This window comes from Saccopteryx leptura, chromosome 2 (genome assembly GCF_036850995.1).
Source record: "Saccopteryx leptura isolate mSacLep1 chromosome 2, mSacLep1_pri_phased_curated, whole genome shotgun sequence".
Classification (NCBI taxonomy): Eukaryota; Metazoa; Chordata; class Mammalia; order Chiroptera; family Emballonuridae; genus Saccopteryx; species Saccopteryx leptura.
The window spans coordinates 129,971,641-129,999,332 of record NC_089504.1 but is presented as its reverse complement, the minus strand read 5'-3'; the positions used below and the strand labels follow the sequence as shown (position 1 = coordinate 129,999,332).

General features: G+C 42.3%; 1 protein-coding gene and 2 long non-coding RNA genes across 3 annotated transcripts in view; 1 reads left to right on the top strand and 2 right to left on the bottom strand.

Moving 5' to 3' along the window:
- The window catches only part of LOC136394896 (uncharacterized), a 292,059-nt gene that overhangs the window by 206,713 nt on the left and 57,654 nt on the right, over nucleotides 1–27,692 (bottom strand). The gene's annotated exons all lie outside the window — the stretch shown is intronic.
- The window catches only part of LOC136393880 (spermatogenesis-associated protein 31D1-like), a 371,407-nt gene that overhangs the window by 340,054 nt on the left and 3,661 nt on the right, over nucleotides 1–27,692 (top strand). The window contains exon 6 of the mRNA XM_066366509.1: nucleotides 27,588–27,648. Within this exon, the coding sequence (XP_066222606.1) occupies nucleotides 27,588–27,648 (61 nt within the window). The remainder of the gene's footprint in view (nucleotides 1–27,587; nucleotides 27,649–27,692) is intronic.
- Nucleotides 19,873–22,943, bottom strand: LOC136394897 (uncharacterized). The gene is made up of 3 exons (XR_010749247.1): nucleotides 22,843–22,943; nucleotides 20,802–20,912; nucleotides 19,873–20,038 (listed from the first exon to the last, which is right to left on the bottom strand). It is a non-coding gene; the product is annotated as an uncharacterized lncRNA (long non-coding RNA).

The following is a 27,692-nucleotide window of genomic DNA, read 5'->3' as shown; positions in this document are numbered from 1 at the left end:
TTGCCGGGGTCCAGCCCCGGGGGGAATCCAGGGGTCCCACAGGAGGAGACGGCGTCGGCGCGAATCGAGTGAGAGAGCCGAATTCTTTTCTTTCTCTTTATTCTCTGGTTAGCATTTACTGTCAGGCATCTCTGCCAAATGCTAGTATAGCTCCCTTTTTATACACACACACTGAGTTACAATTACATGGTATTAATCATTGCTTCTGTTTCACTATGTTTACATGTTTCCAGATAACAATTTATATCTATAAACTACAAATCGGGTAGCAAGTCATTCAAAGTACAAAATAACTTGAATAGCGATAACAACATCGGTAAAAGCTTTTAAGGTATTAGTACTAATAGTTAACTAACTTTACTGCTGTTGTGAGTCAAGGGGCAGAGAGAGATTAGCAGACGAAATCATTAAGGACTAACAATGGATCACCGCTTGCTCAGGTAAATGGCCTTGAGTTCATGCAGTGTCCTACTTTTTCTCACAAGATTCTAAAAGGCTTGCCTATAAAGAAATTGACATAACATTAAGAGTAACTTACACCCAAAGATATACATAGTGCACTTGCAAGATAGCCTAGTAGCAACATAATTTCAGAAGACATTAACTGTTATTACTTCTATGGATTCCCCTACATTCCTCTCATTATCAAAAAATCTTGGAAAGTATATAAATCTCATGAGAACATCTCACTGAGAAAGCCTAGCAATTGCCTTTAGTCAAAAGATAATTCTCTTAGTAAAACATTCTTTTCTTGCCAACTGCGCTCTCATCCTAGGCCACACAATCGGCTATTCTACTATACCTTACCTAAGATACTATTGTCTAGTCAAATATTACTTATTTATTATATTTAAACACTAGTTAAGTTCTAACTCTATTCTTCTCAGAGTGTACCACTATCTGCAGATCAAATAAGCAAGAAGAAAGGAATGTTTCTCTACTCTATCACATGAGAAGGCTAGGGAGGAAAAATGTTGAATTAAGTGAAAGTCGAAAGGTGCTCTGTGCACAGCCACTGCCTCCTACCTATTCACAAGTCACAATCTATTCTTTCTAACATGATTAAGAGGGAATTCTCCTACAGACTTAACCCTTTACGAGGGATATCATAGCCAGCCTCTTATGTCTATGAGCCCAGCTCAAGGGGCCCACAGGCTTTTCTGTGGAACTCACACCCTCTGTCTCATTTCCAAAGAAATTACTACGAATCTACAGGAAAAGCACGGTACTATTATCCCTGTGCCATAAATAATAGCACACATCCAGAAAAGGGGGGATATAAGGCCAGATTAATTCAAAAAGTCAAAGGGGGAAGTATCATTGTGTCTCTCCTTTGGGTGACTTCATCAACCCGCAGCCATTGGTCTTCTCTGCTGTGACTTTGTCAATCAGCAGTTTTTGATCTTCTTCTGCTGTGACCTTGTCAGCCAGCAGTTGTGGGTCTTCTCCTGCTGTGACCTTGTCAGCCAGCAGTTGTGGGTCTTCTCCTGCTGTGACCTTGTCAGCCAGCAGTCGTTGATCGGCTCCCGACAATTTACTATTACTCCTTTTCAGGAAGAGATACTCTTTATAAATTATAGAATTAGAGAATTAGTTTAAGCAATCCATGTGAGACTTGGGGATCCAGAAACTGAAGACCTTCATTTATTCAATATTTATTGGCATTGGGCAGGGTGGAATTTCCTGTTACTTCTAAAAGCTTCCTATTGCTGCTCACAAGTTTAGCTGTTTGATTAAAGACTGTATGCTAGGTTTACAAGCACAGATAACCTCTAGAGCAGACTTCCCTAAACTACAGCACACAGGCTGCATGCGGCCCCCTGAAGTCATTTATCTGCCCCTGCAGCACTTCCGGGAGGGGTACCTGTTTCATTGCTGGTCAGTGAGAGGAGCATTGTATGTGGCGGCCCTCCAATGGTCTGAGGGACAGTGAACTGGCCCCCTGTGTAAAAAGTTTGGGGACCCTTGCCTTAGATTGTCAAATTAAAAATAAAAATGACACAGCCAACACAGCAGTAACCAACCACTATGAATGAATCAAAATTATACCTATTTTTTTTATCAGATTAGCAAAAAGTCTATCTTTTGGTGTGCCGGAGAATTATAGTAGTCACTTTCTGTGTGTCATGAAATGAAAAAGGTTGAAAATCACTGCCTTAGAGAGTTGTTGTGAAAAATCAAACGATATACTAACATGGAAAGATACAAGCACTAAACAGCAAGCACTTCTGTTAGCTGTTCCTAGTACCAAGTACATGTTTTAAATGAATGAGGAAATCCTATATGTATTGATTTGGAATAAAGTTCATGACATAGTGTCTTATGGAAATGCAACTGAATAACTCACTTAGTAATGGGTCTGTTCAGCAAAGAAAGAAGAAATGCATGACACATATTTATAGGTGCATCCAAACAAGCCTAGAAAGGAGCACATGCACCAAGCATTGACTTTGTCATTACCTCGGGGAGGCTGAGAAAGGGTTTACATTTGTATACTGGTATTTGCTTGAATTAACAAGTGTATACTATTTTTATAATTTTTTAAATTACACATTCTACAGTGGGATTTTTTTTAACCGTCCAGTTGAATATCTCTCATGTCCTGGTTCAAGAAAAGATAAGCTTCTTAAAGATGAGGAAACTAAAGTCCAGCTAGGAAAAGTTCACACCCTGTAAGTACTAGCTCTCCTACATGTCTCGTTTCAGATTCCTTTATAATCTTTACAGTCCTTGGCATGTCATGTGCCTGCCATAGGACCCCAACACAAACTGCTGGTTCTCCCCCTTTCCCTTACTGTCCTGATTATCTGAGGCACTCCTTTTATTGTGTCCAAGTACCTTCCACATTTCGTATCTTAACAGCTTCTTTCCTGACTTGCATATCTTTCTCTCCGTTTGCCTGCTTGTCTTTCCGCCCCTCAGACAGGTGCCCTTGCCCAGGAAAACCCACCGGAGTGACAACCCCGCCCTACACATTCAGGTTTCAGCCAGGCACAGGGACTGTAAATTGCAGGACAGATTATGCCTCCAAGCTGCCTTTGTCTAGCAAAGAGTCCAAACTGACTTGACTTCTGAACGTGTTTTCTTATTTCAGTCAAGAAACAGTGCTTGGTATGTTTTGGCAGGCAGTTTTTCCTTTAGGTCTTTCCTTACACAGGTGTTTCATTTTTCCTTTGGCTTTCTCCTATAAGTTACAAAGCTATTTTGTACCCACCAACCCAAACATTCTCTACCTCACTTACCCTTTATCGTGTTCATTTTTATTGTTTTAGCACCCAGCACTTTCACTTCTGCTTCCTCACTCTCTCACACTCCAGCCCTCTTAGCCCCAATTTTCTATTTCAGTCCACATAGAAGCTGTTACATGTTGAACGGGGAAGGAAAAAAGAATTCCAGGCTCTAAGCAGGGAATCTTCCAGACCAACTCTCACAGGGGAACCCTAAGCTTCTGGAACCAAGTCTGCCCGGGGGTATACAGGCCACCAGAACAGGGTCAGCATCAAAGTGCTCTGGCGTCTGAAGAGCTGATTGGTTCCCAATAAACCAATCAGCGTGCGAGGCTGTGCAAGAACAAGGGAGGACCCAGATTACAGAGCGGACTGAGTTCAAGCTTAAAGGGACAGGTGAGCCAGGTCCCAAGGTTTCACGTGCATTTTTGCATTTACCAGGTTACAATTAACCCTGGAACGCCGGTCTCCCTAAATTCCTCCTTTGGAGTTTCCCAGTTTCATAATGCAAACAGAGAAACATTACTTAGCCAACCATTCATAAAATGGCCATTAATGGTCAATGGAGGAGTAGCCTTAGAGTGGGACAGAGGCCATTAAAATCCTCCCTCCTTTCTCAGTTCCACTCCAGGTCCTCAACAAAAATCAATTGGTTCTTGAAATAGTAAATCACTCAAAAACGCTCGCCTACTCGCCAAAGCTGATTACCAAAATGCTATCAATAAACAGTGGAATAAGTTTCCCTTTCCCGAACGGCTGGGGTAAATTGTGTTGGCATTTAATGAACTTGAAATGTTTTATTACCTGCTAACAAAAGAAGCAAATGAGCTATTAGGCTGAAGTCGGAGAAAGACCTGAAACATGCAACCACGCAAGCTAAGGCAGCCGCCTCCCGGACTCGGACACCGCCCTCCGCCACACCTCCCCCCACCTCGTCGCCTGGACCGCTCCTCCAGGCTCTACCCCACACTCTTCATATGGAGGCACAAAGATTTGGGGCGGGGAGGGCGAAAATATCAGATTTTCCTGCTGTGTTTCAAACTTCAGCAGAACTGTTCTATGCACTCCAAGTGTCCCAGCCCCCTGGAATCACAGATCTGTCCAACCTTAGCTTTCCCACGGTGCAGCGCTTCACCCACTCATCTTCCACCCATTCCCGGGCTGGAGACACTGCGTCCTTGGGGATGCGAGATGGGGGAAGGGGGCGTGGAGAAGACAGAAATGGCCAGTGTAAGTTAAGAGGTACCCGCCTAGGCCAGGAAGCTGGCAGCCAGAGAATCCTGGGGCCAATGAACTAGAGAGGGGGTCTGGAACCGTGAGCGGAAGGACTGAGAGGAAAGCGGGAGAGCCGCAGGCGTCGCTGCACTCACTCTGCATAGCCAGTAGCCCAGGGAAGCCGCCGGGTCTCCTTGATGATGAGGATAGGACGGGCGCTGTGGTCGGCGCTGCACTCCACCTCGTCCTGAGACAGCCCCAGGAACTCCGCCGCCTGTAAGAGAAGCGCAGGGGCAGGTCAATACTCCGCAGCCGCCACCGTGCTCGGAGCCTGAGCTGCCAGCCATGATGCCGCCCATAAACTTGGCCAGGGCAGATTTCACGCGAGTGAGCATATTACTGCGGCGCCCGGCAGCAGCGGTGCGAGCAGGAGGCGGAGGCTGGGGCCCGGCGAGGCGCAGCGCGGAGCATGCAGGCTGGGGCCGCCGCCCAGCGGTCGAGCAGTGGGGTCGCTACTGTGCGCCGCCCGGTTCCGGGAGCCTAGTGCTGAGTGGTGCAGGTGCCGAGCCCTGGCTTCCCGCGCCCCGTGTCGCCGCCGCCTCCCCTCGTCATACTTCTGCAACGGCGAGGCATGGAGCGGGCGGGGCTGGAGAGAGGCCGCGCGCCCCGGAGCGGTTGGGCCGTTGCAACCGCAGCAGGGCCAGTCCTCGCCCGCTGCGCTCGACTCCTGCGTGAGCGGAACTGAGCCCGCGAGATGATCCCGCGGAGCCAGCGCGGCTGCTGCCACGGCTACCGCTGTCAAGTCCTGTGATAATCAGGCTGCAAGGGCTCTAGCTACTGTTTTGGCCGGAGCTCAGCCCCTCCCTTGACGCCCCGGCGAGGCTCCACTAAGATCACGACCTCTTGGCAGGGGAAGGAAGGGGGCAGGAAGGGTCTGTACCTGACGGAGGGGATAGGGGCGCTGTAAGCTCCAGGCAGTACAGGCGTTAGGGGAAGTCACGTGGGGCCAGGCAGCCTAGAAAAGCCAGTGGAGAAATCAGCTCTGGGAGGAATGCCGCCTACACCTTTGGGAAAGGAAACGGGAGCAGGCGGGGAAAGGGAAGACGGGAGGAATCCTGGAGGGAGGTCACGTCCTGCAGTGGAAATGAGGAACACCTGGTGTAACAGACTTTCAGCGCTTTAAAACCAACGTACAACAGTTGCACAGGAATTATTCAAGTTTTGCCCTAGGCATTTCTAGAATTACTTCGCTTGTTCATTATCAGCAAACGCATCATTATCTGCGGAGCAAAACCTTTTTGAAACCCAAAATAAGCTTACAGGCAAAGAAAACAAGCTCTAAGAAATTTGAAGCAAGCTCTATTTTATCTGGTACTTAAAGGCTCAATAAATTTATACAAATGTTTTCTTCCAACATAGCAACAGAAGTACATTTTCAAAGCTGATCTTGTTTACTGTTGAGAAAATTAATGCAGCCTCTTTTGTTTTTCTTACTGACAAAATTAAGGGCCTTTTAAAACTAAAGCAAATAAAATAGAACAGAGTGCCTGACCTGTGGTGGCGCAGTGGATAAAGCGCTGACCTGGAAATGCTGAGGTCCCCGGTTAGAAACCCTGGGCTTGCCTGGTCAAGGCACGTATGGGAGTTGATGCTTCCAGCTCCTCACCCTTGTCTCTCTCGGCCTCTCCTCTCTCTGTCTCTCTGTCTCTCTCTCTCCTCTCTAAAAATAAATAAATTAAAAAAAAATTTTTTTTTTAAAAGAAAGAAAAAAAATAGAACACAGCAACTCAATGAAATGCTAAAGTAAAAATGAATGAATGTTTGCAACAATAAAAAAATGTTGGTCTTGCATTAAAACAAATCAGAAAAATGTGGAAAATGTGCTTCTTTAGGCGTGGCATTTGTTAAATATTGGCTTTTTTTTTTTCTTTGCAAGAGGGCATTTTCTGGTCATGTTTACTTATTCTGTATCCTGCTCCTATGTTTACCTACCAATTAATTTGCCAGGATTCTGTGTTACTTGAGGTGTTAGGCACTGACACCACACTTGGAGTTCAGGAGGAAATACAGGCTCTGGTTCTTACAGAATAGGAGGAGGAAGAGCAGCCCTGGTGTTGAAGGGGGAGCTAATTCTCTGAAGAGAAATTGGAATCCTTGCTCTTCTGGGAAGCCTGGGTAAACCTCGTTGATTCCTTTTATAATATTTTTAAGGCATTTCCTCCCCATTACAGTTTACGTTCAGTATTGTTTGTATTAGTTTCAGGTGTACAGCATAGTGCTTAGGAAATCTATACAGTGTGTCCGTAAAGTCATGGTGCACTTTTGACCGGTCACAGGAAAGCAACAAAAGATGATAGAAATGGGAAATCTGCACCAAATAAAAGGAAAACCCTCCCAGTTTCTGTAGGAGGATGTGGCAGCATGTGCGCATGCGCAGATGATGATGTAACACCGTGTATACAGCAATGCAGCCCACGGCCGTGCCAGTCGAGATGTGGACGGTACAGAGGAAAGTTCAGTGTGTTCTATGGCTCGCTAAATTCGAATCCGTGATCAAAGTGAACGTGGGCCGGGGCACTGAGGATGGCTCCAATTGCAACAGAGCAATGCCCCAGGTGGGCAGAGCATCTTCCCCTAGTGGGCATGCCGGTGGATCCCTCTCAGGTGCATGTGGGAGTCTGTCTCTCTGCCTCCCCACTTCTCACTTCAGAAAACTACAAAAAAAACCACATTCAACCTTTAGTGAAATAACATTCTTGTTAATAAGTCTTTTTTCATTTTTCACAGAACAGAAATGTAATTTTATCTTGGTCCCTTTCTCTCATTTTAAATTTGGGGGCAGAATTCTAAGTGATGTAAATCTAAATGAGCAAAAATGGTCTTCACAACCTTTTCTTTCCTGAACTATACTTCCAGTGGGAATCACTATATAGTGGTCAACCATTAAACCAACCACATCCGCAGATAAACTTACAATCCCTTTCTTAAATTTTTCTTGGTAGAATAATTACCTTTTAAAAATGTTTTTTTGGATAGTTTAGTAACTGATTTCAATAGAGAATATGTTCCTTTCTTATGTAGTACCAGTGGGTGAGCCCAGGCAAGTCCACATTGGATTCGAGAAGACAGCAAAGAAACTGTGAAGCTAGAAAGCACTGGGCCATTTCCATTTAATAGAGTCTCCCAATGGTGGATGAATAAACAGGGAGGGGAAAACCTCAGGCTAAGGAACAGCGAAAATGGCTCCTCACAGTGGTGGGCAGGCAATCTGCAATCTGCCCTGAGGGCAAGCACCCATAATCTTACATAAACTATACACATGTGGTGCTGCCACACACTTGTGCCCTAATTCATGCAAAGCACAAGCGAGCAAGCCTAACAGCTGTTTTCCCAACACACTGAAAACTTGTTCTACCAACAGCACGCAAACAGGGATTACATTACTTTGAATATTTCTATAGATCACAGCTGACTGATAAATCTACTATCTTATTTTTATACCCATCTCTAATTTCAGGGTCCCATCCCATGATTTTCCAGACAAATATTTTTCATGAAACTTATTCCTTAATTATGTAATTCATGAAAATTGGGGTTTCAGATGGGAGGTATATCCTGATTAAAATGAGGCAATCATCCCTTTTAGGAGAGCCCCGGAAAAATAAGTGTCTTTCACACCTACTGCAGGTACAAATTTGGGAATATCTATGCTACCAGATTTAGGATTAGTGATTCCCTAAATTCAAACATTACAGTAATCAGAAACAGAGAGACCCTCAATGTGTTTATTACAGACTGTATATATGCCTCAATCCTCAAGAGGTATGCTTCAGTTTTGTCTGTTTGTGTTCTCTTTATCCCTGGAAAATGTGGGTGGAAGATTTTAATAGAACATTCATTTACAGGTTAGATACACTGACTTTATAGCTGGATGGTTTTTATATAAATTAATCTCATTACTAGACCTATAATGCTATGTTTTTGACTATTCAGACTCTCTGCCATCAATAAGACTGTTTTCAAGAAAAAAACTGGTCTGGATAATTTCTTCAGTCAAAACATTAGGATTCTCCTAAAAGAGTTATTAATTACAAAATAAAAACATTAACTTATACTGGAAAACCCTGGTGGACATGACCTGAAATAAGTGATCCACATTAGCACTCCCAGCACTGAGACAGTAACATACTAGACCCCTTAACATCATGTACTGAAAAGGGCACAGCCCTTCTGTGGTGTTTGTCCCCCAAATCTTTAACCTTGGTGTAAACATGGGAGGACATGAGTCAAACGCAAACAGCATATTTTACAAAATACCTGACCAGGTATCTTCAAAAGTGTCAAGGTCCTGAAAGACAAGGATAGTCTGAAGAATTACCACAGATTGCAGACATAAAAAAGACACAGCCCACTAAAATGATGTACCGATGTTTATTTCTCAGTTCTGATGTCAACATTAAGGGAAGCTGGGTGAAGGGTATTGTTAAGGGAAGCTGGGTGAAGGGAAACCAGCTGTGTTAGGCTTCTTTGCACTTTGTGTGATTAGTGCATGATTACTTGGCAGAGCCGTGTGTATTTAGCCTATATATGACTATTTTTTTTTCTTTTCTTCTTTTTTTTATTTTTTTATTTTTTACAGAGACAGAGTCAGAGAGAGGGATAGATAGGGACAAACAGGAATAGAGAGAGATGAGAAGCATCAATCATCAGTTTTTCGTTGTGACACCTTAGTTCATTGATTGCTATCTAATATGTGCCTTGACTGCGGGCCTTCAGCAGACTGAGTAACCCCTTGCTTGAGCCAGAGACCTTCGGTCCAAGCTAGTGAGCTTTTGCTCAAACCAGATGAGCCCATGCTCAAGCTGGCGACCTCGGAGTCTCGAACCTGGGTCCTTCAGCATCCCAGTCCGACGCTCTATCCACTGCGCCACCACCTGGTCAGGCTATTTTCTTTTTTTTAAATGCAGTGAGAGGAAGGGAGGCAGAGAGAGAGAGACTTCCGCATGCACCCCAACTGGGATCCACCCAGCAAGCCCTTTAGGGGTGATACTCTGCTCTTCTGAGGTGTAGCTCCGTTGCTCAGCAACTGAGGTCTTCTTAGTGCCTGAGGTGGAGGCAATGGAGTCATCCTCAACATCCTGAGCCAACTAGTTCCAATCAAATCATGGGTGAAGGAGGGGAAGAGAGAGAGAAGTGAGAGGAGGAGGGGAAGGGTGGAGAAGCAGAAGGTACTTCTCCTGTGTGCCACGGTGAATAATGCTGCAGTGAACATAGGAGTACGTGTATCTTTACAAATAAATGTTTTCAAATTTTTCGCATAGGTACCCAAAAGAGGGGTTGCTGGGTCATATGGCAAGTAAGTCTGTTCTTCATTTTTTGAGAATTCTCCATACTGCTTGCCAGTTTACATTACCATCAGCAGTGAATGAGGGTTCCTTTTTCTCTACAACTTCTTCAACATAAAAGAAAATATATGCTCTAAATTTTTTTTTTTTTTGTATTTTTCCGAAGCTAGAAATGGGAGAGACAGTCAGACAGACTCCCGCATGCACCCGACCGGGATCCATTCGGCACGCCCACCAGGGGGCGATGCTCTGCACACCAGGTGGCGATGCTCTGCCCCTCCGAGGGGTCGCTCTGTTGAGACCAGAGCCACTCTAGTGCCTGGGGAAGAGGCCAAGGAGCAATCCCCAGCGCCCTGGCCATCTCTGCTCCAATGGAGCCTCGCTGCGGGAGGGGAAGAGAGAGCAGAGAGGAAGGAGGGGGGGGAGTGGAGAAGCAGATGGGCGCTTCTCCTGTGTGTCCTGGCCGGGAATCGAACCCGGGACTCCTGCACACCAGGCCGACGCTCTGCCACTGAGCAAACCGGCCAGGGCCATCTTTCCCTCTTGAACTGGGGAAACATTAATCAAACACCTATGTCTGTGGCACTGTTGATACCAAAGTAACTAGGATATGGTGCTTACCCTCAGGAGGTTTGTTCACAATCTCGGGGAGAGGCAGACTTGTAAAAAACGAATCAAAATCAAAATAACATGACAAGTGCTACACAGTGTTGGTAATAGCTATGATCTAGTGGAGGGGGGAGGGATGAAAGAGACTCTACAGTAATCAAGTTAGACCCGGAATTTTGGTACAGTGCAAATGTTTCTCAGAGGCCTTTCCACTGTTTAGAATGCTCTGATGATATTGCTCTGGCCGGGTAACTCAGTTGTTCAGAATGTTGTCCGGATACAGCAAGGTTGTGGGCTCCATCTCCAGTCAGGGCACAGACAAGAATCAGCCAGTGAAAGCCTAAGGAGGTAGAACAACAAGTCGACGTTGCTCTTTCTCCTTTCATCTCTCTCTCTAAAATCAATAAATTAAAATATTAAAAAAGTATATATTAGTACATTACACAAGCTATGTGTTTACTAAAGTACTTATGTGCAATACTGATGTAAAATCCTAAAAATTCTATGTTCTATTTCATCTCTTTTAGGTGCATTTCAAGAATAGTAATATCCTAAACACTAATTATTGATTAAATTCTTTGAGTGAATGAGGTTTTATAAAATGGCTGTGATAAATACAGAGAATTAATTTTAAGTTTCAAATGTACAGTGTAAAGTTATTTTTGTTAAGAAAATGAACACCAATATTGTGATAAGTATATATGGTGTGAAATGAATAATTAGATTTATTGAGATGATCACTTCATAAGTTACATAAGTGTCTAATAACTGGATGGTACACCAGAAACTAATATAATATTGTACATCAACTTTAATTGAAGACTAGAAAAAATTATTTTAAAAAAATGAATACCACTTAAAATATAAGTAATATTCAAGGAAACTGGGTCAAAATTCACTTTCTCATTAGCAAAACATAAATTTTATTTAATACCGTTTAAGACAGCTTTGAGCCAGTTAACCTTTGCTGGCTACCTTACGCAGCACAGTCTGGTAGTTAAAAGAGTGAAGCAGAAATAACTCTTTTTTTTTTTTTGTATTTTTCTGAAGCTGGAAACGGGTAGAGACAGTCAGACAGACTCCCGCATGCGCCCCACCAGGATCCACCCAGCACGCCCACCAGGGGTGATGCTCTGCCCACCAGGGGGCGATGCTCTGCCCCTCGGGGGCCCTTGCTCTGCCTTGACCAGAGCCACTCTAGCGCCTGGGGCAGAGGCCAAGGAGCCATCCCCAGCGCCCTGGCCATCTTTGCTCCAGGAGGGGAAGAGAGAGACAGAGAGGAAGGAGGGGGTGGGGGGGTGGAGAAGCAAATGGGCACTTCTCCTATGTGCCCTGGCTGGGAATCGAACCCCAGTCCCCCGCAGGCCAGGCTGACGCTCTACCGCTGAGTCAACCAGCCACTTTCTTAACATATACTGAACTGCTGCGCCCATACAATATGGTTGCCTGAACAAACTGACTTGAGGGAAAGCAATCCCCTTTTTCCTCTCTAATCTTTAATATCTGTTTTGCAACATTCCCCATCGCACAGGGATGGACTACCAGTGAAGGGACACACACATTGTGTCATTATCATTTTAAATCCTTGCTGCCTGGAAACCAACGCATAATTCATGTCTCAGCTGTTTGCATTTAACCATTTTTAAAGGGCATGTTTTGGCGATATCTTGATAAGATAAAAACTGCGAACTCCACTTGTCTCTCAAGCCCAGGTCACAAAAATTCATACCCAGGATCTCTACATCTTAGGATGAGTTCTGTCCAGAGCGCCCACCGCAAAGCAAGTAGTGCGCATCCCTGCCACTTACAGTCAGGACAGCCTCTGAAAGAAGGGATCACTGTCAAATCAGGCAAGTTTTCCACTCTTGAATGCAAAGTAACCAGCATATAGGTCAAGAATCAGGTTCTGGCACTCTTGCTAAAGGGTTCCTTTTAAAACATGCCTTAAAGGGATGTAGGAGGCAACATCCTTGCTAATAAAACCGAGAAATGTGCAGAGAGCCTGGCGCTGCTAGACCAGGCTGGGGTGTCCCCCCACCCTCCCCGCGGGCCTGTGTCTCCTGAGCCTCCTGTGTCCCCTGAGCCTGCCGGGTTCAAAACGTCCAAGTCCTGCTCCCCGACCCACCAGGGAGACACCCCCCCCCCCCCGTCCCCCAGAGAGCATTTCCCCCAGCTTTCAGCCACCCCCTAGGAAACCCTTTACTCAGTTGAGAACCCGGCTCTGCAGGGACCTCTGGCAGCACAGGAATCTCAGTTATCCTAAAGGGACCTCAGAAAGTCCAGAGCCCCGCTCTCCGGCCCTGCTGCGCCCTCAACTTCCCAAGTAGAATTCCCAGAGGCAGGTTCCATTCAGCCGGCCAGGGTCCGCGTCCCGCCCATGCCCTGCGCGTATTGCTTACCGCCTGCTCTGGACCAAGCTCCACAAAGCAGCTCTCCAGGACTCCGGACCTCTACCAGCTCGCTGCGGCTCCACGGTGCGCCTCGCGCCAGGGTACCGCTTTCTCCGTCCCCCAACCCCCACCTGGCCATCCCCGTAGCCTACGAGCCCCCTCCCGGCCCCCTCTCCTCCCCTTGCCTTCTTGTGCTGCGCCCCTCCCTAGTCCCCAATAGTCCAGCCTCCACCCTAGTTCACGCTGGGTGGCTCCAGGGAACCGTGGGCTCCAATACGGGCCAGACAGGGCACCCACCGCTCCTAGCCTCCGGCTCCCCTTGTACGCACCGCTGGCCCAGATTTCCACATCCTTACCTCCAACCCACTCCTGCGCCCAACCTGCATCCCTACCTGCGCCCATTTCTCCTCCAGCATCACCTCCCACCCCGCCCAGTTTGGGAATAGCCCCAATCTTCCATCCCACCCACCCCTACCTCCTTCTCACGTGGCGGGGCAGGGCTGCTGTCCACTGACAGGGTAGGCGGAGAAGGGGCACGCGCCCAGCGAGAGTGGTGGGCCCCTGGGCAGGGCGCTAGGGACACAGCCCCGGAATTTTATTTTACTTTTTACAGAGAGAGAGAGAGAGAGAGAGAGAGAGAGTCAGAGAGAGGGATAGACAGACAGGAAAGGAGAGATGAGAAGCATCAATCATCAATTTTTCGTTGCGACACCTTAGTTGTTCATTGATTGCTTTCTCATATGTGCCTTGACTGTGGGCCTTCAGCAGACTAAGTAAACCCTTGCTCAAGCCAGCGACCTTGGGTCAAAGCTGGTGAGCTTTGCTCAAACCAGATGAGCCCACACTTAAACTGGCAACCTCGGGGTCTTGAACCTGGGTTCTCCGCATCCCAGTCCGATGCTCCATCCACTGGGCCACTGCCTGGTCAGACAGCCCTGGGATTTTAAAGAGCTCAGCCATCCTGGCTCCCCTCAAGTATACTCACTATAGCCTGGGTCACAGGGGCTTCTGTGCTTTTAAGAACTTTGCCTATGTGCTTGAGGCTGGCCCCGCCCAGAGGAAAGGGAGGTCTGGGCTGTCACTCCTTGCCACTGGTCCTGGTGACCCTGAAGGAGCATGGCCTAAACTGCTGACCTCTGGATGGAGGTTTAACGTCTGTTTTCTTTCCTCCTCAGTGTTGACATCCCTGCACTTGACAGGGAACCTGCCACACAAGCCCAGAGCAAGGAGGAACACAAACCCAGAGCAAGGACAGACAGGCTGTGACTGTGCCAGCTGGTCTGGCGTGGCTCTGGCCCCTCTCTGCATTGCTTTGCTCTGCAGGGTCCAGCAGGTGCCTGGCCCACAGGGGCCTTTTATAGGTATCAAGGGATCCAACTTCATTGGCCTTCCTGAAAGCTGAAAATGAGCTCAGCTCCCTTTATGAGTGATGGATTCATTGCAAGAATGGGGCAAAAGTGGAGTTCTGGTTGTTTCCCCGTGGAGCAGCTTTCCTGGGCTGCCTTCATCAGGGCTGAATCTGTCTGAATAGCAGTCTGCCAGCCCTGGAGTGTTTACCTGTCCAGGTGTCCCAAGGAGAAAAAGCTAAACGTCCACAGGCACATCAGGAATCTCTTCCCCTTGTGGAACTCGGAGGTGTGTGTGTGTTGTAGGGGTAGTTTTGTAGACTCTTATTTTTTTCTTAGTTGAGAAATATTACTCGAGATCTTCATATCTTTTTTATTTTCTCTGAGAAGTATAAGAGTAATTTCTATTTATTTAGTTTTTTCATCACAAAAGAACTAAAGTTCGTAATACTTGTCCTCTTACAACTAATGCTGGGGTAATAAATGTAAATAGAATATTGACATTATTTTAACTTTTTGTTAAATAAATATAGTTAAAATGATTTGCATTGAAAAGTTAATACAGGAGTATATAAAGTCAAAAGTGGAAGTCCCATTTCTCAGCCCTGTTCAAAAGTGTGAGCACGAACATCCCAGAGTATTTCTGTCCATTTCTTTCTATGCCATTGAAATCGTTTCTCCCAAGGGTTGTCAGAAACATAAAGCTAAACCATGAAAGATGGCAAGCTCTTGCCAGGAAAAGATAGGCACTAGTGGTTAGTTTGGCCTCTTTCATTTCTTTGAGAAACAAAATAATCCATCAAGGGTTCTATGCCACTTGGTCATTGGACTGGGTGACCAGTTTCTCAGATCCAAGGTCTAGAACCAGACTAGAACCCGCAATGCCGGGGAGCTGCTCGCTGCTGCCCCTTGCTGTCAGCAAGGGTCACTGCAGGGTGCTGCCTCCTTCCAGGACCTTGGGACTCCCTCAGGATGGCAGGGCCCAGCCAGCACCAGCCTCCTTAAGACCTTCCTGTACCTGCACAGGTGCACCCTCCTCCATAAAACCTCACGGCTCCATTGCCCTGGAGTTTGTATTTCCAATTGCTATTGTTGCTTTGTTAGGGTAACCATGAAAATAAAAAACAAAAAGACACATAAATGTACACTTCCTCTCATAAGTGGTATAATGAGCAGTATTAGCAAATCGTCTCATTAGCAAAATATTGCTATCATGTCATGGTTATAGTGAGTGGCTTGTCACAAGGTTCTCAGGTAGGTTTTCCTTCAAGGTTCCATAAGTACTCTGTCGCCTGGATTTTGGCATCTAACCATCTAGACCTGTAAATGCCACAGTCCAATGATTTCCACTCATCTGTGGGGTGCGGGGTGATCACTTATTTTGAAAAGTATTTTAAATCGTCACCTCACATGAACACAGCAACTCTTTAAAGATTCAACGTTATTTGGCTTTCCTTTTCTTATATTGTTAGGGGAAAATCACCTAACATAGTTTGTCGGGAGCCGATCCATTAGTGCTGGCTAACAAGGTCACAGCAGAAGAAGATCCACTACTGCTGGTTGACAAAGTCACAGCAGAAGAAGACCAATGGCTGCTGGTTAATAAAGTCACCGCAGTGAAGACTAACAGCTGCGGGTTGACAAAGTCACTGCAAAGGAAAGGCACAATGATACTTCCCCCCTTTGACCTTTCTGAATTAATCTGGCCTTATATCCCCCCTTTTCTGGGTGTGTGCTGTCATTTATGGCACAGGGATAATAGTACCGTACTTTCCCTGTAGATTCGTAGTAATGTCTTTGGAAATGAGACAGAGGGTGTGAGTTCCACAGAAAAGCCTGTAAGCCCCTTGAACTGGGCTCATAGACATAAGAGGCTGGCTATGATATCCCTCATAAAGGGTTAAGTTGGTAGGAGAACTTCTTATTAATCATGTTAGAAACAATAGATTGTGACTTATGAATAGGTAGGAAACAGTAACTATACACAGAGCACCTTTCAGCCTTCACTTAATTCATCACTTTTCCTCCCTAGCCTTCTCATGTGGTAGAGTAAAGAAACTTTCCATTCTTCTTGCATACCTGACCTGCAGGTGGTGGAACACTCTGAGAAAAGTAAAGTTAGAACTTAATTAGTGTATGACTATAGTAATAAATAAAATTTGACTAGACAATAGTATTCTAGACAAGGTAGAGTTATTAATCAGTACTGACCTTTTGGAAGGTTGTATCAATATTGTTATTGCTGTTCAAGTTATTGTATAATTGTTCTTTGAATGACTTACAGTTTATAGAAATGAATTAACTGTTACCTAGAAAATGTAACCATAGTGAAACAAAAACAATGATTGATCAATGTATTCTGATTACCATGTGATTGTAACTTAGTGTGTGTGCATAAAAAGAAAGCTAGACCAGCATTTGGCAGAGATGCCTGGCAGTAAATGCTAACTAGAGAATAAAGAGAAAGAAAAGAATTCGACTCTCTCACTCGATTCGTGCCGACGCCGTCTCTTCCTGTGGGACCCCTGGATTCCCCCCGGGGCTGGACCCCGGCAATAGTTCATTCAAAATTTTCAGTCCCCTTATTGTGATATCTACTTTTCCAAACCAAAAATATAGGTTTAGGATTTTGAATTACAATAACTCCAGAAAGCATGAATTTTCCCATTTCCATTGCTCTTTTTCAAAGACAGATTGCAACCGGAACAGATATTAGCACACCCATGGTCATCTGCAGCATTGCTCACAATAGTCAAAAGGTGGGAACAAGCCGTGTCCATCCACAGATGAGTGGCTAAAGAAAGTGTACCTAGATGTACAATGGGACATTATTTATTCTGAAGAAGTTAAGAAATCATGTCATGTGCTACAACACAGATGAGCCTTGAGGACATTATGCTAGATGAAATAAGCCAGTTACAAAAGGATCAATACTGTGTAGTTCCACTTATGTGAGGCATTCAGAGCAATTGGATTTATAGCGGTATTTCCCAACGTGGGGCCCACGCCCCACAGGGGGGCAATTCGATAGTTAAGGGGGGCAATTTGAAAATGGACTCGACACGACTTTAACTCTTTCGCCCCGGGCCATTTAAATGCAATGCTAGATATCGGTGCCAAATTTAACAAAAAATGCAATTCTTAAATAATTGTGGTAAATAATTATTAAGTATAATTTCGTTTGACGAGACCAAATTATCAAGTGGGTGATTGGCGTCGTCAAGTAAACTTCGTCCTGGGTTCACCGCGGAGCGTGCCGTCTGCCGCGGGGAACCCCGGACGTTTTAAAAACTCACTAAACAACGCAGTTATTCTCACTTAATTGGCCCATCGCAACTTCTGTAGTGTTTCACATCATTCAGTTGGTGTTAATTTGAAATATAAGTGTCAGTCAAAACTGTTGTAAAAGCTTGTTGATTTAATAAATATACGTATATATATTGCATAGATATAATTGGTAAGTATTTGATTTTATTTTTATCAATATTAAACTCTTTATTAAGTACTTCTTGCATCGGGGCTAGAAAGCAATAATATTTTATAAATATTATTGGGGCTATAATAGTGCATGCACGACAATTTTAATTTTAGAAGCATAACTTTCCAGAAAATTTTGTCAAGTGGAAAAAATATAGAAACCTTTTTATTTGCGGTGGTAGTGTAGTAAATGTGTTATATACATTTAAATAAATATGAATTTTTAGTATACGTTTACTCTATGTCACATTGAATATATTTTAACACATATTTTAATATTAGTTATAATTGATCTTATTTTTATTATACCCCATAGTAAAATGAGTGGTGCAAGCAAGAAAAAAACTCATCAATATTCAGAGGAATATTTAAAATTTGGGTTCATACCCGCTGTTCACGATGAGCGGATTCCTTTTTGTCTTTTATGCCAGCAATGCTTGACCAACGAATCAATGAAACAAGGTCGTCTTGAGGCGCATTTGAAGGCGAAACATAGTGCTCATATTAACTCAGATTTGTTACTTTAAAACTTTAAAGAAAAATTTTGAAAAAAGCACAACATTAAAGTCTCTATTTACTGCTCATACTTCAACTAATAATCGTATTCTTGAGGCTAGTTATCAAATTTCTTTATTCATCGCTAAAACTGGAGAAAATCACACTATAGGAGAGAATTTAATAAAACCGTCAATATCAGCATTTCTTAAAACGGTTCTTGAAAAAGATGACAAAGATGTAAAAGCTATGCCACTCAGTGACAATAGTGTTAGCAGAAGAATAGACGAAATGAGTGAGGATACTGAAAAACAACTTATTGAAAAGCTGAAAACAAGAAAATTCTCCTTGCAAATGGATGAGTCAACTTTGAGAGACAGTGAGGCAGTATTGATAACTTACATAAGATATATTGATAAAGGACATTTTGCTGAAGAAATGTTGTTCTGTAAAAGATTAGAAAGCACCACTACCTCCAAAGATATATATATAATTAGCTAAAAAACTACTTAGATGTCAATGATATACCAATGAAAAATAGAACATCTTGTGCTGCGGATGGTGCTCCCAATATGATGGGCAAGAAAAATGGCTGCTTAAAATTGATGAAAGATGCGAATCCAGAAATGATTCTTGTGCATTGTGTTATTCATAGAAAAAATTTGGTAGCTAAAAACATCTCGCCTGTTGTGAATGAAGTATTACATACAGTAATAAAGTGTGTTAATGCTATTAAATCTAGTGCCAAATGTGAGCGTCTTTTCAAGCTATTTTGTGAAGAACAAAATGAAGACCATGTGAGACTTTTACTTCATACTGAGTAAGATGGCTATCTAAAGGAAACTGTTTGAAAAGATTTATGGAACTGTTTGATACTCTTAGTGATTTTTAAGCGACAAACCTGAAATGAAGTATCTGGTAACAATAGATGGTAAAGCATTTGTGAGTTATTTAGCCGATATCTTTGAAAAACTAAATCTATTAAATAAGCAACTTCAAGGAACAAATAAAACTCTTGTCGATGCAAAAGCAAAGATATTTGGTTTCATTACCAATATTGAGTTATGTCAGAAACATATTAACAACAAAAACTTTAAATAGTTTCATTGGCTCCAAAAATGTGAAGTAACTGATACCGCTTTACTTGTTGTTGTCAATCATTTGAATATTCTATCGGCTGATTTAAAAGAAAGATTTTCTGATTTAAAACAAATTGATTTCCCAACATGGATGATGCAGCCAATGTTAGTGGATTTGTCTGATATATCAAATATGCAGTATCAAGAAGAACTCGCAGAATTGCAAAATGATGAGTCAGTTAAAGCTTTATTTAATATCAAAGGAGTGATGGCATGGCTTTGTGAGGAAACAGAAATCAAATACCCAAATTCAACCAAATGTGCAAGAAAACTATTGCTACCGCCGTTTCCATCTTCATTTTTAGCTGAACGTGGTTTTGGTGCTGTCAATGATTTACTGGTAAAAAAAAGAAATTGGCTGGATATAACACAACGTGGAGACTTGAGACTAAAGCTAACCAAATTGGAACCTAATATAAAATCTCTGTTTAGCAAGCATCAAGCGCAAGGATCACACTAAATTAAAATAATAAATTAATATAGAAAAATCTGTATTAAAATTATTTGGAATTTAAATTTCTGTTTTTCATTATATGTTTTGAAATTTTACTTACTGTGTTTTGTTAACAATTTCATAGTGATTTCTTCCTATAACCTATCATTTATGTTTATTAAGTGAACAAATCAATTTTTTAATGTTAAAAATTATGTATGTTACATAGGGGGGGACATAAAAATTTTAGAAAGGTTAAGGTGGGGCATGGCACAAAATAGGTTGGGAAACACTGACATACACCAAAAGTCTCCCAAATGTCCCTGTCTTTAAGCCAGTGATTCAATTTCCAGGTATTCACCCTAAAGAAATAAACAAACATATGAACAACATTTATAACAAAAGCAAACACCGAGACAGTATTTATTGTGAACCTGATTCTGCTAAGGTTTTACAAATCGTAATCCTCAAACTAACCCTACAAAGTAGGTTCCATTAGTTTCCCTCACTTACAGATTAAAACAAAAAATACTAAAGCACTGAGAGAATAAATAACTTGAATAATGCAAAGTTTGTAAATAATTCAGCCAGGATTTGAACACAGGCACTTTATCTCCACAGCTGACACTCTTTAAACTTAATACTACCTTGGGCCTCTCTGCAAAGACGCCCAGTATAGTGATACTTCCCTGAGTGAAAAAAAACTGGAAACAAACACTAACAGTAGAATGATGGCTGACTAAATTGATATATCCATTCATAAGATTAAGCAACATTAACATATTTTTAAAGAACTACTAACATTGACAAATACTTCTGATATATTATTACATGGGAGAAGAGCAGGTTTCAAACAGTATATATTTTATAATCACAAATAAAAAGTAAATATTAATATGCACAATAAAACAGCTACATGGGGCACAGGCACATACAAATCTCAATTTTCACAAAAATAAAATTTTAAGTGCGCGGCACACAAAATTTATTAAATACAATATAAATAAACTTAAAAGTAAAATACTTTACTACTGAATATATAGTATAACTAATGATCTTCCAGATATGGAATTTAAGTTCCCTCACAGGATTTTTAGAATATAAAATTATAATAACATTACTTACTCTTTTTATCTGAGGAACTACTAAAATCTATACCACCAAGGCCTTCGTTGCCTGCAGTTGAAGTAGCTGCTGTGGTTCCCAAAGTCAAGCTTAAAGCATTCTGCCCAAGACCTACAAATAAGCCAAACATCATTTATAAAGTTCCCTGGATGTCTTTATAATGATTTCTTCTGACCAAAGGACTCAAATGCTTTTAAGTTGGATCCCAGGTTTTATTCATACTTGATTCAGAAAAATAAGAAAAAATAAGTCCAGAGCACACTCTGCACAAAGACTGATAGTCTTGCTTGGATTCAATGGTATATATAGTTTGCATAATGTGATTTCTCTTAATGAAAAGGGTCAGAATATATCTGTTAATTCAATACTGTATATGTAAACACTTAATTTTATTTTGTTTATAAGCCCTTCCTACAAAAGCAGTTTCAGTTTGTATGTTTTCAGGTGAATATGTCCTGTCTTCCAGCCATAGTTTGGAATTACACACTTTTAAAGTACTCTGTTATTGAATGTGTTAACTCAATAGGTGGAGTTAATGTATAGCTTTACAACGTCTACACTGATCAAATTATACATAATTTTAAAAACTTACAATTTTATTTGTCAACTATACCTCAATAAACCTGGAGGAAAATAAATATCTAGAATGAATTCATATGAGTTTAGTATAATATAAAGCAGTTTTACTATTAATGAAATTTAAGGAATAATTGGAAGTCTTATAGTTCAAACATCATCAAAATTTCATACTTTCATAAAACTTAAAATAAAAATGGAGACTTAAAAAGAAAAATAGACTTTTCTCTAGATCCCACCTCACTGACAAAAGAAATGAAAGGGACTAGACTACAGTTAATTTTTAATCATTATTATATGCCCTATTCCCATATGTATAAGATGCTCCCATGTATAAGGCACACTTTAATTTAGGCGCCCGAAATTTGAAAATAAATGTAATACTTAAAGTTTTTGAACTCACGTTTTATTCATCATAAAATTCATACAACCCACATCTGCACGAAAAAGTGGGAAATGCAAGTAAAAAAATCTACCACCACTGTATAAGACGCACCAGTTTTTATACCCCAAATTTTTCAAAAAAGAGTGCATCTTATACATGGGGAAATACAGTACTTGTGGATCAAATAGCAAAATTTCAAAGATCTTGCTTTTTAAATCATATAAGTCAATACAATCCCAAGATGACAAAATGGTGGGTATTTTAGACAGGATGCTATCTATCTACTTTAAAAACAGAGAAAACATAGTGATGCATTCTCATTTCATCTCTACTTTTGGTAATTTGTGTGTATTTAAATAAAATTTTGATAATTTGTGTCTATTTGGTAAAATCTCAAAAAAGAAATAAATAAAAAGGAAAAACAGCCTCAGAGAAAACAGTGAGATGTGCTGGTAAGAGCATGAGATAACTGAAAACGGAATTTAAATCCTGGCAATGTATGAAAAAACTTAGCTAAATAAGTAACTTCTTATGTTTAAAAAGGTCAATGGCACCTTTAGGTTAATGTATCCATATATTAAGCATGGAATATTGTGTCAAGAGCCTAGGAAAGCCTGACCTGTGGTGGCGCAGTGGATAAAACATCGACTTGGAATGCTGAGGTCGCCGGTTCGAAACCCTGGGCTTGCCTGGGCAAGGCACATATGGGAGTTGATGCTTCCTGCTCCTCCCCCGTCTCTCTCTCTCTCTCTCTCTCTCTCTAAAAATCAATAAATAAAAAACAAAAATAAAGAAAAACAATAGATAGCCTATAGGGCCAAATAAAAAAAAAAAAAAAAAAAAAGAGCCTAGGAAAAATCATAATAGACCTAAAATCTCAATAAAAGACACAAAAAAAACATATACCTCCCATATACTATTTTTGTCTTTCATTGGAATCTTCGGGAGATATTTAAATATTTATCCTACAAAGAAATGTATGTTATAGTCATCTAGTAATTTGGTTATTAGAAGATATTTTGAATACCTACAAAGTTAAACAATAAGGACAAAAATATTTGAAAGATGAATAAAATTTGCCTTGGCCAATGGTGCAGTGCATAGAGCAGCGTCCTGGATAGTGGATGTTGTTAGCTCAACCCCGAGGTCCCCAGTTCAAGCCCTGGTCAGGGCACATCTGAGAAGCAATCAATGGAACAACTAAGTAAAACAATTTATTGATGCTTCTCTCTCTCTCTCTATTCCCCTCCTTCCACGCTCTCTTTCAAAGAAAAATCAATGAAATCTGAATATTACAAATTTCTACAGGTTACCTTGACCAACTCCTTTTGCCCCTTCCACTGCCTTGGAATTACTCCATTAAATTTAGTATTGAAATTGAGAACACAAAAGAACTATAGCTTTAAAAGAAATCATCAAGTTATATTCCTTCATGTCTCCCACACAACCAAGTAAAATACTAGACACATATTAGGGTCTCAGGGAAAATACTGAAATAGCCATTATAAATTAATGTAAGCATTACTGAAAATTCTGTGATTTCAACATGTTATCTACTATTTCTAATATATAAACTGTTAAACAGAAATTTTCTGTCAGATGAACTGATCACTTGAGTATTGTCTGGCTATAATAAAATTATTTAATATTGTATTTTAAAATTTTGCCTTCATACTGTGCTAATACCCTTTTCCTGATGTCTATAATAGAAAGCCATTCCTAGAACCAAGGCTTAAAAGATCAAGATATTTTACAATAACTCATCCACCTTAGAATTTTACCTACTACAGAGAGAATGGCCAGGGGAGGACTTTCCATGTCGATTACTTTTGAGGAAAGACTGGAAAAAAATGAGAGACTGAGCTCTATAAAGGTGATTAATAAAAAATTAAAGTACATATAGGATTGGGTTTTTTGACACTACATTTCTAGTGGCCCATACTATGATAGATACTGAACAAATGCTTTAAAACTATGCTGAAAATAAGCACTTTGAGCATTCGTATTTTACCAATGAGAAAACTGAGGTTCCAAGAGGTTAACGAACACACTCCAGTTCACACAGTCTAGATATGGTAAGGCAAAGTGAAGAACGGAGCCACAGAGCAGATTCACAGGAATACAACCTGTGCTGTCACACTTAGGAGTACTCAGTGTTGGGTTTAAAGCTTCACTGTCACCATTCTGAGATTCTTAATAATTTTGTCTTAGAACTCAGGTTTGTAAGAGAAATCAAGAAGACAACGGAGCACGCGCATGAGCAGAGGTGAGGTGCACCATGTGAGTATCTGCCGTTCCTTAGCAAACCCTGCACATACAGCATTTGGGAATCCCATGACACAGAATTTGAGCGGACCAATGATGGAGAGAGTGCAGTATGAGTACAAGGTAAGCAGGCTATATCTACGACTCAGTAATCAGGGGTGCTGACACCCTTTCCATTTCAGCCAGATGCCTTTTGAGGATCCCGAAAACAGCTGTGCCCATGTGGCTCATCCCAGAGATAGTGATCAGGAGGGGAGTGAGAGGCCTGAACACTGTTCCTAGGAAACTGAAAATGTATGGGACTCCTAAACTAATGACTTACCTCCAATGAGCCTCCTCAAGTAGCAGCACATTATGCAAGTGGAGCTTTTGAAAACGCCCCCTTTTGGAAACAATATAACCACATGCAGCAGGAAATTTGGGACCAGACTTCTGTGTGGTGATGTACCTCAGCTGGGAACATGTCATGGGGTTCTATGGGGATCTCACTGTAGCAAACATGGCCTCTATGGCCGCCTGCAATGTCCCTGGGAGTGCTTTTTTATGAGCTAGGGGTTAGATATGTAAAATATGTGAGATGTATTCTTGGGAGGAGTGATACTTTACACTTTTTAAAAAAACTTTTTTTGACCAATCCCACAATTCCCCTCTCCTCCCTGACTCCTTCCATTTTTCTGTGGTCCCACAATCCTCCTCTACCCCCCTCCTACACCTTTGGTGTTTCCCAATCCAAAAATGCCCCTCTCTCTTTCACAACTGCTCTCATTTCTCTCATCTCCCACTATGCTCCTCTCTGCTCCTCCCTGCCCCCTACCACCACAGCTTGGTGATTCTCCACTGCTTTACCCCAAAAATACCCCTCTGGCCTTAGACCTCTCCTTTTACTCTCCGACAAAAAAAAAAAATGTTTTTCTAAGACTATTTATTTATTTTAGGGGGCGGAGGAGGAGCAGGAAGCATCAACTCCCATATGTGCCTTGACCAGGGAAGCCCAGGGTTTCAACTCAGCGACCTCAACGTTCCAGTTCCATGCTTTATCCATTGAGTCATCACACATCAGGCTATTATAAACTTTTATTGTTCATTTATAACTTACTGAGAAAATTAAAATTTGATATTTAACATTCACAAATACTATAGATCTTAAAGAATACCAAGTTCTGTAAGCGGTTTCCGTTACTTGGATTTGAGGACATGAATGGTCCTAAGTTAAATGTTTGGGTACAAACAAAATTTCTAGGCAGGATTTCAGACTTGCAAGGTAGTGGATGTGGTGAGACAGACATTAAGGTCTTCAAACATTAATGGAGAACCCAGGTAATATCTCAGTTACAGATGAAACAAGCAAAGAAGCCCTGGCTGGTTGGCTCAGTGATAGAGCATCAGCCTGGTGTGTGGATGTACCTGGTTTGATTCCCAGTCAGGGCACACAAGAGAGGTGACCATCTATGTTCCCACCCCTCCCCCTTCTCCTACTCTCTCTCTCTCTCTTCCCCTTCTACAGCCCAAATGACTCTATTGGTTTGATGGCATGGGCCCCAGGCACTGAGGATGGCTCTGTGGAGCCTCCACCTCAAGTGCTAAAAATAGCCTGGTTGTGAGCACAGCCCTAGATGGGCAGAGCATCGGCCCCAGACAAGGGTGCTGGGTGGTTCCCAGTCGAGGTGCATGCAGGAGTCTGTCTCTCTATCTCCTCTTCTCTTACTTGGAAAAGAAATAAACAAAAATGACAAGTAGAGCATTCATTAAGGTAAATATGTGATATGTTAAAAAGTTGATTAGAAAGTGAGATAGCAGAGTAGAACAGAAGGACCTAGAGGCCCAAGAGGGGTGGAGGGACTCGGCTGAGCTGACAGGAGGGGGTGGGGGGACTGTGGACACACGCTCATGAAGGTGTGCCTGCCCCACCCTCAGAAACCCTTTGTGACTCCTCACTGTTCTGTGAGGCGGGCTGGCTATATATATAAATCAGGGGCCTGCCCTCTCAGAGCTCAGTTGCCTCGAGCAGCTTTGCCAGTCAGAAAATGAAAGACAATCTATTCCTGTATGGAGTACTGGAGCTTTACCTGAGCTTCTTCTCAAAATTTTTAGATAGAATCAACAACCTAATTTACATCTGTGTGCTGCTTCTTTTTCTTGATATTTTGCTGCTGGGATTAGTATCAGCTCTAGCCCTCAGGAACAATGAACACACACAGAAGGTAAGGAACCCTGAACCATCCCCAATAGAGATGTTTTGTGGTTGCCTCCATTTCTGTTCCCACATTTCTACGTGAGATTGGTTGAGTAGGAAAGACAGCAAAGATGGGACATCTGAGGAGAGAACAGAACATCACTCTTGTAAGGGAGGAGACCAGGCAGAGCTAGGGGTTCAAGGAGGACTCAGGTTACTATATGAAGTTCTCAGACCATCTTGGTGTGCTGGCAGGTTTCTGACCAAAATTCCTAACACAGTAATTCCCTAGGTCTGGATCGAGGTATTTAGAGACTTTGGAATCTCGGCAGGACCTCAGAGTTAAGGAGCACTTCATCCTGAGTCATGGTCCCCTGTCAGGCATCACTAGACCGAGGCTTTGTTTGGGGCTGATCAGGAGAGCAGTGCTGAGCTTCAGAGAGCCACTGAGCAGAGGACACGGCCTGAGATCCATCCAGGTTACAGGGTCCTCTCTGGGGGAAGAGAGGTGTGACCTTGGCCTCACATTATATGCCCTCATTGAGCAGAGAACCTCTGGGAATATCAAGTGTGGGCCTCATAGTCAAAATCTTTTTTTTTTTAACAAGAAAAAAAATCAAACACATTTTATACCTTTGAAAATTGTTGTAAGAAAGGAACACAAAGTTCTATTAATTAAAATGGGTTTGATTGGCTCAGAGAGACTAAATTATTCTTAGATAATAAATGAGTTTTCTAGGGAGAGGGGTGAGAGAATGAGTGCCTACTTCTCAGTCATTTCTTTTTGTTCTCAGCATCGGAGCAGAGCCAAGCGGAGAAGAAAAGGTGGGACCCGGGAAGGTAAGGTTCTGCCTATTCCCCACACGCTCCCCAAAGGTGACCCTTTTTCTCTCCTCTCCATGAGGTACCTGGTCCATGGTTTCTATGATGTCAGTTGCTAGACACAGTCCTCAGAACACAGAGCCCTCAGAGGGGAGAACCATGGAAAGACAGTCAGACCCTGAGACGCTTCTCAGACTCTGCTCTGCTGGCCCTGGAGATGCAGCAGTGAGGGGCCTGAGCATGGCTGTTGCCCAAGAGATACCACTTCTGTTTTCTAACTTTGTCAAAGTACTTTAGTTTCAGGATGATCAAATCAATCTTTGTTGTAACCATGGACCACTCTACTTCACAGAGTGGTTTTGAGCATCAAATGAGATAATGTATATACAAGTACTTTATAAAACAACATACACGGGGACGTTATAATGTCATCACTAACCATTTGACCTTATCTAAGAATTATTGGGGCTTACATATTATCCTAATGGTCCCCTACAAAGGGTCTCCTGTGTAATCCCTATGCATCTACTTTCATTGAATATAGCCCATTCTCCTGGTTTCTCAGATTGGAGGAATTACAACAGGGAAGAAGAGGAGAAAAGGGAGCTGATTTCAATCATAAAAAGGTGACTAGTCTTTCCCCTTTTTCCAGACCTGCTTTAGCATGTTT